The 14,126-nt window shown below is 40.3% G+C and overlaps 1 protein-coding gene across 7 annotated transcripts in view; it reads left to right on the top strand.

The window, feature by feature from the left end:
* The window catches only part of SPTAN1 (spectrin alpha, non-erythrocytic 1), a 47,808-nt gene that overhangs the window by 3,489 nt on the left and 30,193 nt on the right, over positions 1–14,126 (top strand). For all 7 annotated transcript variants that reach the window (XM_032707933.1, XM_032707932.1, XM_032707929.1 and 4 more), the window contains exons 2-14: positions 4,664–4,903; positions 5,495–5,620; positions 7,491–7,631; positions 8,550–8,696; positions 9,208–9,341; positions 10,043–10,187; positions 10,276–10,430; positions 11,628–11,763; positions 12,307–12,408; positions 12,597–12,734; positions 13,145–13,255; positions 13,696–13,773; positions 13,950–14,105. In XM_032707933.1, coding sequence (XP_032563824.1) covers positions 4,667–4,903; positions 5,495–5,620; positions 7,491–7,631; positions 8,550–8,696; positions 9,208–9,341; positions 10,043–10,187; positions 10,276–10,430; positions 11,628–11,763; positions 12,307–12,408; positions 12,597–12,734; positions 13,145–13,255; positions 13,696–13,773; positions 13,950–14,105 — 1,806 coding nt within the window. In that variant the 5' untranslated portion in view covers positions 4,664–4,666. The remainder of the gene's footprint in view (positions 1–4,663; positions 4,904–5,494; positions 5,621–7,490; positions 7,632–8,549; positions 8,697–9,207; positions 9,342–10,042; positions 10,188–10,275; positions 10,431–11,627; positions 11,764–12,306; positions 12,409–12,596; positions 12,735–13,144; positions 13,256–13,695; positions 13,774–13,949; positions 14,106–14,126) is intronic.

The following is a 14,126-nucleotide window of genomic DNA, read 5'->3' as shown; positions in this document are numbered from 1 at the left end:
AAATAGGATGCACGAACCAGATTTCAGCTGGGGAACACAAGCAACTATATTTTATTTGGAAGTGGTAGTGATGTAAATGTTTATACTGCAATTCAAATGACAATGAAAAGATAACAAATGGGGGTGGAAAATGCTGGGGTTAATTATATAATCTTGTATTACCTGTAAACTCTGCATTTCTGCAATGCAGTCAAGGTAATTTGCTTTCTCAGGAGTCTCAGCAGAGTGCAGTCCTTGCCAGACCTGCATAGTTTTATCAAAGGTCTGTGGTGATACTAAAACAAAACCAAACCAAAAAACCCCCTATGATACATAAAGACACCAAATTCAGATGGCAGTTACTTGAATAGTGGAATTAAGATTTTAAGATTAAATGCCTAAAAACGAACGGGTCTTTATTTGTCTTCATATTTCAGAAGTGCATAGTTGAGGCTGTGCTCAAACCCTCTAGTCAGCCAAAATTGCTGTCTTTGGTTGAAACAATTTACATTTCTTTTTTTTTTTAATGCGACAGTTTCTTGTGTCTCTGCAATACCTACTTAAATTTTAGGGCATGTTTGAATTTTACCTGTGCTGTGATGAGTCTGTAGGAATCCACAACATTAAACAGCAACTTCAGCACATCTTGATTTTTTTTTTATTTATTTTTTTTTCCTGTGCTGCGGCACTTGAGTGATTTTTCTGGCTTGGAATTTGTGGAGGTTTGAGGCTGTTAGTGACCTTCCTTAATAGAGTATTTGGACACAGGGTTCTACTTCACAGAACTTCTTTAAAGTAAATTTAAATCCAACAAACCAAAAGTCCAGGCGTTAATTTTGTCTCAATAGTGTTTTAAATCTCTAGGATGTGGTGTAAGATATGACATCCTTTAGTCCCTTCTTTATAACACAACACGCTCAGACTCCCTTTGCAGGAACTGTGCATGTTTTCAGCAGGATTCTCTTTGATTTACCTACAGTACAAGGTGGACTTTCCCTAAACCAGGCAGTCGTGGTGGTTTTGTGTTTGAGACACACATAGTGGCTTCTTCCCTGGTGTTTCCAGGGAGCCGTGAATGGGAGTAATGAAAGCTGGGAAAAATGTGTTTGGGTTTTTTTTTTTTTCCCTCTGTCCTTTTGAAGGTTATTTTCCCATCCATTTCACATTCAGTGTTTTACTTGAAGAAGAAAGATCAGCAATCTGTTCTTGATCTCCAGGAGGGGAGTAGCCGATAGCAGTTAAATCTTCCTTGGACAAGATTGAGGGGGTGTGATATCGATGAACATGAAAAAATGCATCGAGCTGCTCATGTGTTCAGACTTGGGAAGCAGGGAGTGTTTTGATAGGGAAAATACTCCTGTTACAGGCTACTGCTGAGCTCCTATAAACTGAATTCAGGTAACAGAGCTCATATAAAATACATACATGTAACATCAGAACTTGTCTTAAGAGAAAGTTATTATTTTACTACTCCTTAAGACAGTGATTTTTATATATTGATATCTGAGTGCTTTTCAAGCAAACGAGTTTAAATTTTTAAGCTTCATGTCACTGCTTTTAAAAACACACTAAAATCTTCTGCCTAGCACCGAATGCGCTTTACATTTGTGTTTTTAAATCCCTGAAAACATGTTTTGGTAAGGGAAATGCTGACAGCTCTGCTGTGTGTCTGCCCCGGTGGCACCGCCGTAATTCCTGTTGAACCCACCTCCGTATCTGTTCCCAAACTTGAATGGTGTTGCTGACATCAGCACTGTTGCACTGCAGTGGCTGTAAATACCTGCAGTTGTGTGTTCCCATGCAAGTTTTATTGTATTGACTGGGGAAGGCAACTCGTTTTAGATGGAAGGATGAGAGTAATAAGCTTGTTTTGCGATCTTTTTTGTTTTGTTTTAAATTTCCTACTTCTTTTTGTTAGCTTTTTTTTTTTTTTCTAAAAAACCCACCACAGCAGTAGGGTGAGAAGAGTATCTGAGTATTTTAATTAGACATAAGCTGACCTGAAGTCAGTGTTAGAGAGGAGTGAGAAATGCAAATGCCATGAGGACATGAAGTTCGGATCCGCTCCCTGGGGCTGTCGGGAAGGCCGAGGTTCTTCTGGAAGGTTCTCTCTGCCCGACCTTATCATGTGGCACAGGCAGCACAGGGAGGGGCCGGAGTCACGCTCCTTATCTGGGGTCAGCCCAGGCACTGTCACATCCCAGTGTTTTTCACATTAAAAACATAAAGCCCGATCCTCCTTGGTGGGATTCCTGCGAGGGGCACAGGGGTGTACCCGAGATGCCTTCAGTGGTGTCGTTGAGCCAAGGAAACATCTCAGAGGGGTGTTTGGTATTCCAGGGGGTGCTGCAGTTGGAGCCTGCATCGTTCTGCAGCATCCATGACTTTGGAGTTCCCAGCCCCTGGTGACTGCTGCTGGCTCTGGCAGCACAGACACTGCTGACGTCGCTGGTGCTGCAGGAAGAACAGTCCATTATTGCTACACCAAAGCACTTCTTTTACAATTGACTCGCTCGACTTACTGTAGTTACAAAAGGAGCCTTTCTTTTAACCAATTCCAGCAAAAAGAGGAGCCAGATTGCCTGACTTGCATGGTGAGAGGCAAACCAGCTCCCAGGCTGAATTACAGGTCTCCTATTTGGTTTTTAAAAACATAAGAGTATTTTAAATGATAATTTAAATAATTCAGATAGTTGCCTAAATTAACAATTTAAAGTGATTTCAAATCGCTTTGTCTGTGGAGGTTATTTCTAATACTGAAATACAAGTTGAATTGTGTTGTCCAGGGCATGACTGTGCAGTTGGAGACTAACTAGGATTTAATTTTCTCCCAGCACTGCCCAAAACCAGGATCAGCAGAGACGGGTTCCAACCGGGCAGTAAATTGGACCAACTGCCACTGTGTTATTCCTGAACACAATGCACTTTAAAACAAGTGTTGTTGGGATTCAAACACAGCGTGACAGGGCAGGAAAGGAAGTTTTTAGCAATAACTTCCTTTCCTGGAGGAAAAAGGTTGTTGAAAGAATGCTGGAACAAACAGCTACCTTCTCAGGGAACCAGATCTGTGCTTGAGCCCGAGTTGTGTTCAGGGGTTTGAGCTTTTAATGCTCAGATACACTAATCAGGTGGAGATTTTGGTACTGCTGCCAGAGGAAACCTGGACCTCATTTATGTAACACAGGCTGCAGAGACTGGGGTTGTTTTTTTTTCCTTGCCCTCCTTTGACAATAATGAGGGGAAGATAAAGCAAAACTGAGTTTTCTTCCCTTCCCGAAAGTGCCGCAGTGCAGTTGGGGCTCAGAGTTCCTGAGAGCTCTGACCACGGCTGTCCCCTGGCAGGGTGGGGACCTTGGAAGGGAGCTCAGGAATGTGTGGATTCACCCCCATGTGTTCCTTTCTATCAGTTGTTCCCTTACAAGTGCTTGGAAACCGAAAGGGAAATGTGGTTCGTGTAGATCACTTTCCAACCTGTGGAGTTTTCCATACAGTTATGCAAGACACTTGTCTAATTAAAGCATGCACTAACTAATGAGTAAATAACAATTTAATATTTAATGATGTGTTTTAACAGATTGCCCAGGTCTGTTAGTCTGCAGTTCTAGTCTGGGTTTCTTCCCTGTCTGTGATAGGATTGATGAGAAATATCTTTAACTTGATGGGTACAGAACTGATGATAAAAGCATTAAGTGAGTTATACATGTAAATACTTGTACATTGAGACATTAATTGCAAAATTGTTCAAGCACAGAGTGTTTGTTGCAGCAACCTCTTGATTTACGGAATTAGTTGTCAAAGAAGTGGGTAAATATCCAAATTCCAATGACAATAACAGTTCTTCTTTTTAAATTTGCATTACAGTTCTATTCCGGTGCCCAGATTTCTTGTTGGAAATCAGATTACTTTTTTGAAAGTTTAGGAATTGAAAATGAGAGATTATCCCAATTTTAATAGAAAGGAGCTAAAGCAGAGCAGTAGTCAGGTCTTTGCTACCTGTAGTAAGAATATTAGATTTTAATATTTAAAGTAATATAGAAGGATTTTCACTTGGAGGGAGATCAGTAGTTAAACAAAATGGCCTTTGACTTGTCTGAAGGCAGATCTATGAAGTCTCTTATTGGCTTTTGAAAGGTTATGTGGAGAGTGGCAGGATGGGTTTGTAACTTTTTTTTAATTGAAGGAACAAAGAGGAAATGCATCAGAGATGTGTGTGTGTATGTAAAAATATATATAGATACACGTGGGCCAGTTAGCTGTTGTTCAAAGAACAGTAATATTCTTTCTATATTTTAAATAAAATGTTTCCAGGTTTTCTGTGTTGGACAAGAAATATTTTTATGTTTGTATCCACACATATATGTGCACAAACCCACAGTTTGAACACTTGTATCACACACTTGCATGTTTGAGATGACACGGCCTTCCTATGACCGCAGCCATATTTGTCCAAAATAAGTAGATGTTAAATGTCTCTAAATATTCCTTTCCCATTATTTTCTTCTAGAAGTGTGGTTTTATGTATTTATATGTATAATAATTATATTTTATACACATGCCTGCACACACAGAGTAAGCCTGCAAGTGAACCACACGTGATTTTAAAAAAGCAGGTTTTCTTGCATGGGTCTCTTCCTGCCCTCCCAATAGGGCAAACATAATGTTAATTTTACTTTTTGCCTTTCAGAAAATGGATCCAAGCGGTGTAAAAGTGTTGGAAACGGCAGAAGACATCCAAGAAAGGCGTCAGCAAGTTTTGGACCGTTACCACAGGTTCAAGGAACTCTCTTCTCTAAGGCGCCAAAAACTTGAAGATTCCTATAGATTCCAGTTTTTCCAGAGGGATGCAGACGAGCTTGAAAAATGGATCCAAGAGAAACTGCAGATAGCATCTGATGAAAACTACAAAGACCCAAGCAATTTGCAGGCAAGTCCTCCTGCCATTTTCTGTTTCCTGTGCTATTAATTTTAGGGTGTTCCAGGTCAGCTGAGATAGAACAAACACAGAAATGAAACTTGAGCTGAGAGCAAAGTCAGATGGATGCAAATACCCATGACCTTGCAAATGTTCTTCAAAAGCCTGGTTTCTTTGCTGATATAATTGGAATATTTCTAATAATGGATTAGATGCTATATCAGCATAGAAAAAATTACTCGTCGTAATGTAGCATAAAACCAGCTTTGTTTAATCCTAGAATTTGTTGGGCACCTTAACTTTGTGAATAAATGTGAATTATTGGTTATTGTTTCCACCAAAAAAAAAAAAAGGTATTTGTAGAAAACAAGCTTGTATGGGTGGAATTAACTGAGGGGTTCTCAGGGGTTTGAACACTGGTGTAAAAGAATGAAGCAACTGAAATTGTGGTGAAACACATGATACAACTGATTTCAACTGTGGGGTTTTATTGTTTGCTTGTCAGTACTGAATATGCATAAAATACACTAAAGATCCTGATGCTGGGGAACATGGAGGAGGCTGTTCAACTCTCAGTCACGCCCTTGGATGTTTTCCTTGTAGGGGAAGCTGCAGAAGCACCAGGCCTTTGAAGCTGAGGTGCAGGCCAATTCAGGAGCTATCATTAAACTGGATGAGACTGGGAATCAGATGATTAATGAGAGCCATTTTGCATCTGAAACCATAAGAGTGAGTTTTAAAAAATTTTCTTCCCCCCCCCCTTACAGGTTTTTCGTTAAGCACTTTGTCCAGATTGCACAGATAACTCTGTATTCCAAAATGCTTTTTAGAATTCTACAGAGAGTTTGTATTTGTAAAGCTTAGAGGTATTTTTCTCTTTCATGAGCACCCAGCTCATGGCTTTTCCTGGATCCAGTTCTGAGGTGACCTATTCAAAGATGTTTTGAGAGGCACGAGGCAAATGATGAATTATACCTGTGGTTCTTCCCACAATCAGATTCACAAAGCCTGATGTCAGGCATGTTGACAACTCATTTTTTGCTTATGTTTACCATTTTAATTTTCTGCAGTAAGAAGTAACACAAGCAACCAACCCAGTAAACTTCAGCCATCTAATCTGTGTGCTCTGGCTCAGATCAGGTCTCTAGTGATCTTTGCCTTCTGGTTAAGTTGTACTGGCCACACATTCAAAGCTCTTTAATTTGTGTTCTCACTTTAAATCTACTGTTTCTGGGCCTCATTTCAGTGTCAGTCATGGCTGCAGGTTTTTTTTTAATGCAGTTGTTTAAAATTTTTGTTGAAAGCTTTTTCCTTTGTAAGATCTCGATGAGAGCTGTTGCAGCTTTCCAAAATGAGAACTCTTGTGATATTTTTGTAGTGATTATCAAACTTAATCGATAGCTTCATCATTTCATTGTAACTAAGAAAAACAGATTTATTTTTTTTTAATACGTTATATAGTAAAAAAAGCCCTAAGGTAACTTTTATTTTAGAAACCTCACTGTGATTGTATGATCCTTACCACAAATAGGAAAAAAGCCAAAAACTGTGCTGTTCTTTGTGCTGTTTGGGGTGATAACTTGCCTTTAATTCAGTCCTTCACGCCGTACCGGACAGCTCAGCGCCCGATAGTCACGGCCACCCAAGTGGGGTCCCACATCCGAGTAGGTGACACTTGTGACTGTGCTGTGCAACTTGTGTTTGCAATGTCTCCTTCTTCCCTTGGCTGACAGTTTGCACCATCCTTTGGGACAGTGCTCAGAGCTCTTTCCTCCCCTTTAAACCTCCTTAATTGAACTTTCTGAGTGGATTTAGTGGAACCTCCGCCCATGAGGTTCAAAAGCTTCTCTTGAATGACTTTCGAGTTTCAGGTCTCGATGAGCAAAGCGTGGTAGATGATGGGTGGAGCAGATACTTTCCTGTTTTGCAACTTGTGTGCCTGTGTGGGAGTGTGGTTTTTCTTTTCATTGTCTGTAAAATTTATAGTGGCTCCCAACAGTTTTGAAACGCTGAGTTCAGCCAGAGACTCAGTATTAAAACCAATAATTACTCCTGGGATGTCAGTATTTAAATTACTTAACAATGTTGGCTAAACATATTAACTGATTAGTGTGAAGAAAAGTGGTTAAAATACAGTAAAATGGCCCAAGTTTGACAATAAAATGTGTTGTCTTAGATAAAAATAAATTCCCGAAGTAAGATGAGATTCACTTATTGGGAATTGACTTCCATGTAAATGACTGAACATTTGAAGGGGAGAGCAGCAAATTTTTGGTCTTACTTCATATTAGCATAGAATTTAAATCAAATTTTATCTCATTGTTTACCTCATAGTTACGTAAACATAATTCATTAATTAATAAAAATATGTAAATATTTAGTTCAGTCATTTCTAATTTTGTGTTGTTACAACACTACATTATTTGAAAACTAATGACTGGAAGTGAAATTGTTGTGAGGTTTGTCCACCCTTTGTCTAAAGTAAGGTTTAGGTTGTACAACTTCAGGAAAAAAAAATAAATCTACCGTTAAGGTCAGGAAGGGACTAAATCTGACCTTCTCTGATACAGGATTTAATAACCATGTCCTGTTGTTTTAGACTCGACTGCAGGAGCTGCACCGACTATGGGAGTTACTGATGGAAAAGATGAGAGAGAAGGGGGTCAAATTATTGCAGGCACAGAAGCTGGTGCAATTCCTCCGGGAATGTGAAGATGTCATGGACTGGATCAATGACAAGGTATATAATTACCTACCTTTACTGTGTCCTTGGTGGGAAATCTGATGTGTTTGTGTGGAAAATTTCTGTCAACACAGAGTCTCTGGAGGTCAGGTGGTCACAGAGAGCTTGGAAAGGCACCTGTACACGTGATTTAGTTATTCATATTGCATCAGCAGAAGGTGTGCAAACTAATATTAGTCCTCTATATTAGAGTAAGAGGAAACCTGTGTGTTGATGAGCATAGTTACCATGATCAATTCTTTGTTTTCTTTGAGGAAATTTGAATAAAATTCAGTTTTCCTGTAAAGGAAATGTTTCTTTAATAAATGTTCTAATTGATCTGTTATAGAAAGGAGCCAACCCAAGCACCCAGCAGTATGTAGGTAGTTACTTAATGATGGGAATATCTTTGTATATACATTGTAAGGACATGAGCTGCAGAACTGTTGGCTCTTGACTCTTTGAACTCTGAGGAAACAGACCACAAACCACACTATCAAGGGGAAAAGAAAGCCACATAATAATCATATGGGTTTTCTTAATGATGATTTGCTGTTTTGTGTCACTGTGGGTTCCAACTGTAAACTCTCTATAACTGTTTCTGAATATGACAGTGCACTTTTCATACAGAAATCTCGCATCAGGAGCCTGCAGCAGTCTAAAATATGAACAAATTCTCGTCACTTTGTGCTATGAATTTATACTTGAAAAATTAATATGACCAAGGCAGATGGAAAAATAATTCCTTTAGTGATCTTGCATATTCTCTGCAATAACACATAAGTGTTGGGGTGGGGAATGGAGTTTTAAATCTGACTTCAACCACTGTGATTGTCTTTGACCTATAGAAAATTAGGACAGTTTGCTTCCTCATTTTCAGTAGTGATTTCCCATAGGATATACTGAAATTAACTTTTTTTTTTCCCAATGTGCTAGGAAGCAATAGTGACCTCAGAAGAGCTTGGACAGGACTTAGAGCATGTTGAGGTTCTGCAGAAGAAGTTTGAAGAGTTCCAGACAGACCTCGCAGCTCACGAGGAAAGAGTAAATGAAGTGAACCAGTTTGCTGGCAAACTTATCCAGGTAAAATGTGTGTGTGTTGAAAATCTCTTGGCAAGCCAGGTATGGCAGAAAGCTTTTGGCTGCAGCTTCCTCTTTCCCCCCGGTTTTGTGGCAGATCTGCCCCAGCTGGGAACATTGCTGAAAATGTGGAGAGTAGTGATTAGTAAGAGAAACTGTCATATTTGGGGTTAAATGTATTTCCCTTGGACAAACAGGTTTAATATCTCTTCTGATATGACATCTGGGGCTTGATTAAGGATGGAGACAGGGCAGGGAGTATTGCATTCCAGGAAAAAAAAAAGATGCTGTTCACAACCCTCTTCCCACAGACTAATTAGTATATAGGGAAACCACTACAGGGGTATTGAATGTTTTCACAGTGAAATTTCAGGGAAACTATTGAATTGAGTGATCATCTGGAAAGGACAGTAATTATAAATTGATCTCTTGAAAACCAGCGGCGTTTCAAGGGTTTGTCAATGGATGTAAAACCACAAAACATATGAAAACAACAATTGTCTTTGCTTGCCAGGAACAACACCCTGAAGAGGAGCTGATAAAGTCCAAACAGGATGAAGTAAATGCAAGCTGGCAGCGTCTTAAGGGACTTGCCCTCCAGAGGCAAGGGAAACTCTTTGGGGCAGCTGAAGTTCAGCGTTTCAACAGGTATGAACTTGGATCTGCTGGAGTGGTGGAATCCTCGTGTGGCTGTTTAATGGTGCATTCAGCTGCACATGGGATGAGAAGAGCTACTGTCTGTTATGGTTTTGCTTTACTCTTCTGCATGACTTGTTGAATGAAGACCTTGTTGTTCTAGAATTACTTTAGAATAATTATTGTGATGCAGCTTTTCAGCACTTGGCAGTTTGTTCATTCCTGCTAATGGCAGTTCTGGGTCCCTTTCCTCTGAGGGCTTTTTCACCCAGTTCTGTCCTAGATGAGCCTGAAAAGGGATGTATTTTTTGTCAGATGGATATCAACCCAGTTGTTCTGGAGGTTTTTGAGCAAAGTCTTTCTATCCTCATCTCCATCTACAGCATTTTGAGATATGCTGTAATTAAGTTGGACAAGGGTCCAGAGTGGGAAGTGGACCTACTCAGTGATGGTGCTGTAATTCCTTGTTTGCATCTGGTGACACCACCTGAAGAGTGGCCTGTTAATACTCTTTGAAATTTCTTGAGATGTAAAAGTCTATTTCTTTGTTTATTTTTGGTTGGGTTTTCTTTAAAGTATGTTTGTAGTTGGCTGCAGTGTTTATAAATACAGTTTGCCTGCCAGTACCTCTGGCACACGTACAGGAACACATCCTGCTTTCTTCCTTTTCCCATACAAGACAGACTGCTTTCAATTTGTGCTTTGTTTTGAAGGGATGTGGATGAAACAATCAGCTGGATTAAGGAGAAAGGGCAGTTGATGGCCTCAGATGATTTTGGCAGAGACTTGGCCAGTGTGCAGGCTCTGCTGCGCAAGCACGAGGGCCTGGAGAGAGACCTGGCGGCTCTGGAGGACAAGGTACCCTGAGACACATTTTATGTACAGCTTAACCAAGTCAACCTGCTTGGTAAAGGGCTGGAAACTCACACTTTGTGCCTGGGTGTAGGTGAAGGCCCTGTGTGCAGAAGCTGACCGTTTGCAGCAGTCTCACCCAATAAATGCTTCCCAAATCCAAGTGAAGCGGGAGGAGCTCATCGCCAACTGGGAGCAGATCCGGACGCTGGCAGCGGAGAGGCACGGCCGCCTCAACGACTCCTACAGGTGGGTCATTCCAGCAGCACAGTGTTCCCTTCTCCTTGTTCACACTTGGCAGAAGGCTCTTGGGAGAAGAAAGGGATGCTGTCTGCAAAATGCTGGGGTGATTCTGGTGTTTTGAGAAACAGTTCACCAAATTATATTTTACATTGACTTCTAGTGGTAAAATAAATATTTATATGATAAAGAAGTACTTACAGCTCTTGGTCATTCTTTGGATGTGGATTCAGTTATAAAAACAGACGCTGTAATGTTTTAGGACTTTTGCTTTTTTCCCCATCTTCTGTGTTTTGAAGTGTCTGACTATGTTTTAGTTTTGTTGGGTTTTTTTTAATACACTTACTACAAAACTCAGTATGGAGTCCTGAGTCTCTCTGAAGTGTGGTGTTTGATGTATTGTCCCAGACTAAGTGAAATCCCTGTTTCTGTGATAGTTGCTTTGCTGATGTGGGATTTCTCTTCATCCAGTCTTGTTTCTACACCAGTCTGGTTGTCTGTGTTGATAAACCTTATGAAAAAGAAACATCCACATATGGTGATGAGTTTACATCCTTTCTGGTTTTGTTTTTCTGCCCTTGGTTCCCTCCCATGATGTGGGATTTATGACAGTGGAGATCCAGACAAATAATCTTTACCTTTACCTTCCCTGCCAAAATCTCTTCAGATCAATTAACAGCAAATGTAGAAGGGAAACAGAAACTGATGACTTTTGCTGATAAGTGTTAAACACATGCCAAAGGCAACAACTGAAGGCACACTGAAAGGAATTTGAGAGTTTGTTTGCTTGTTTTAAGGCTGAGGCTTGTGCAGTTGAAACTTTCTGCCAGTTCCCTCCCCCACACACAGTTATGGTTGTGACAGAAGCAGCCCTGTGGGTTATCTTGAAACGCTCAGCTTGAGAACCATATTTTGATTTCTATTGTCTTCAGCTTATAGTTAGGAATATTTGCTTTACTTCCAATATAAATTATAATGCAAAACATGTCTTTAAGACATGGATTTAGAACCCAGCATTTTCTTAACTTCAAAAGGCTTTTTCTCATTGAAAGCATATTTAGTTATTTAATATTCTGAGTGCATTTCGGTGGTGTTTATTCGTATCTGAGGAACAGCTTTCATGTTTGTAACCCTTTCTTTGGGGTAAGGAGGGAGAAGCTAAGGAAGCAGATTATTCCTGACCATTTTTTCCTTTGCTTTCCGAAGGCTGCAGAGATTCCTTGCAGATTTCCGAGATCTCACCAGCTGGGTGACTGAGATGAAGGCTCTGATAAATGCTGATGAACTTGCCAATGATGTGGCTGGAGCAGAAGCCCTTCTAGACAGACATCAGGAACATAAGGTAGAGTGGTTACACAGCCCAGCCCTCAACAGCTGCTTTATGTGTCTGACACAACCTCTGAGTCACAACTGCTGGGGTTGGAGCTCTGCATGCTTTGATCATGCAGCTAATACAGGATTGTGTCCTGATTTAATATTTTTACTTTGTTTCTAGATAGTAAATATGCACTAATTACTAAGTATTTAAGAATTTTTATTATATATTTTATAAAAAATTAGACCTAATAGCAGTCAGTTGGACTAACAACTGTTTTAGCTCTCCATCATGAGGAGTTGCTATAAGTAAGCAGAAAGAGTGCAGCTCAAATCAACCTCTAGTTTCATTTTAATTTAGGAATTTATGCCTACCTTATCTGCATTGTAAGGTAATACATTTCACTCTAGTTTTCAGGATAAGGGTAATGTATTTAAAGATAGTCAGATGTTTAGCATTTGGGAGTCCAGACTGTCGTCTCTGTGTTATTTTCAATAGCAGTTTTCATATTCTCACACTCTATTTCAAGATAAATTTTGGTAACAGCTTATTCTCATCTCCTTTTCATAGGGAGAAATTGATGCCCATGAAGACAGCTTCAAATCTGCTGATGAGTCTGGCCAGGCTTTGCTTGCTGCTGGGCACTATGCTTCTGATGAAGTGAAAGAAAAGGTGAGTTGAGAGCAAGAGCTGTTAGAAGAATACTTGCCTTTCTTCTGTGTCCCTTAATTTAAAAGGAGATTTGAGTCTTTACACAGAATGTTGTTTTCAGTCCAGTGTTGAACGCTTTTTTGAGTCACAACTGTTATATTAAACAGACTGTTTAATAAAATTATGTATTCCTCTTCCCTATCCATTAGCTGACCATCCTGTCAGACGAAAGGTCTGCCTTGCTGGAGCTGTGGGAGCTCCGCAGGCAGCAGTACGAGCAGTGCATGGACCTGCAGCTCTTCTACAGAGACACTGAGCAAGTTGACAACTGGATGAGCAAACAAGAAGTGAGTGCAAATCTTTGAACTCTCCAGATATGGTCGATTTTAATTTCTGGTTAGTCTTCTAGACTTAAACAGTTAACTAGTGGTAGTGTCTCCACTAAATGTGCACCAGTGCTGTACAGAGTTATTTATGTGACTGCCTGAGATGCTGCAATGACTGTTTCCATCTAATGCTGAAACTGTGAGATGGCTTTTGTGGGTGTTAACTCTTGTAAAATACTGGTTGAATAAGAAGCTAAAAAGAAATACTCAGAACCTTTGCCTGTTAGAAACTTAGAGTGTACTCAGTCCCGGTATATCCTCCTTTACTTTTTGGTAATAACATATGGCAAGAAATATCACTGCCTGTGCTTAAGTTCACTTAGAGCAGTTGAGTATGGAGGCATAAAAATGTGTTTGTTTCCTTATTTCAGGCATTTCTGCTGAATGAAGACCTTGGTGATTCTCTGGACAGTGTGGAGGCTCTTCTAAAGAAGCACGAAGACTTTGAGAAATCCCTAAGTGCCCAAGAGGAGAAAATCACGGTAAGACATTTACATTAGGTCATCACTAAATGGGCAAGAAGTAAAACAAGAGAATTTATTGACTAGGGAGGAGACATTGCTGGAGGATGGCAAGGGTGAGGTTTGCTTTGCAGAAAGATCCATTGTTATGTGGGATGTATTAGCTCTAAATGACATGTATTCTCTCTGAAATGGAAAATAGTGGAAAAGATTGGATAGGGCTCTATTGCTACCTCAGAGCTGGGTAACCTGGTGCTTGTTTATCATACCAGCACACTTGTGGGTGAAGATTTGTCAAAAACCTGCACTCTTCCACAGGAAAGATGATGGTACAGGTGGAAAAGGGTGTAACAATAGCTCTCTGACAGTTTTACTGGGATAAACTTCTGGGAATTGATGTACCAAGCAAACTTGCACAATTTCTATTACACTAAATAAATGGAAACCTGTTTTCTCTTTAGGCATTAGACGAATTTGCTACTAAGCTGATTCAGAACAACCACTATGCCATGGATGATGTCGCTACACGCAGAGATGCTGTAAGTGTGCAAAACAGATTTGGGCTGTAGACTTTAATCATGTTCTGCTTTATTATTTTACATGGTGTGACTTCAATATAGGATAAGTCTGCATAGCTCTCCCAAGAGGGTGGATGCAGTGGTGGTTCTTACAAGCCTGGGGAATTTAAAAACCTTTTCCTTTCCCTTTTTTTCAGCTGCTGAGCCGCCGAAATGCCCTCCACGAACGAGCCATGTACCGCCGCGCTCAGCTGGCCGATTCCTTCCACCTGCAGCAGTTCTTCCGAGACTCTGACGAGCTGAAGAGCTGGGTTAATGAAAAGATGAAAACTGCCACTGATGAGGCCTACAAGGTAAACACGGGGATGGATGGT

This window comes from Chiroxiphia lanceolata, chromosome 21 (genome assembly GCF_009829145.1).
Source record: "Chiroxiphia lanceolata isolate bChiLan1 chromosome 21, bChiLan1.pri, whole genome shotgun sequence".
Classification (NCBI taxonomy): Eukaryota; Metazoa; Chordata; class Aves; order Passeriformes; family Pipridae; genus Chiroxiphia; species Chiroxiphia lanceolata.
This window is presented reverse-complemented; position numbering and strand designations above follow the sequence as displayed.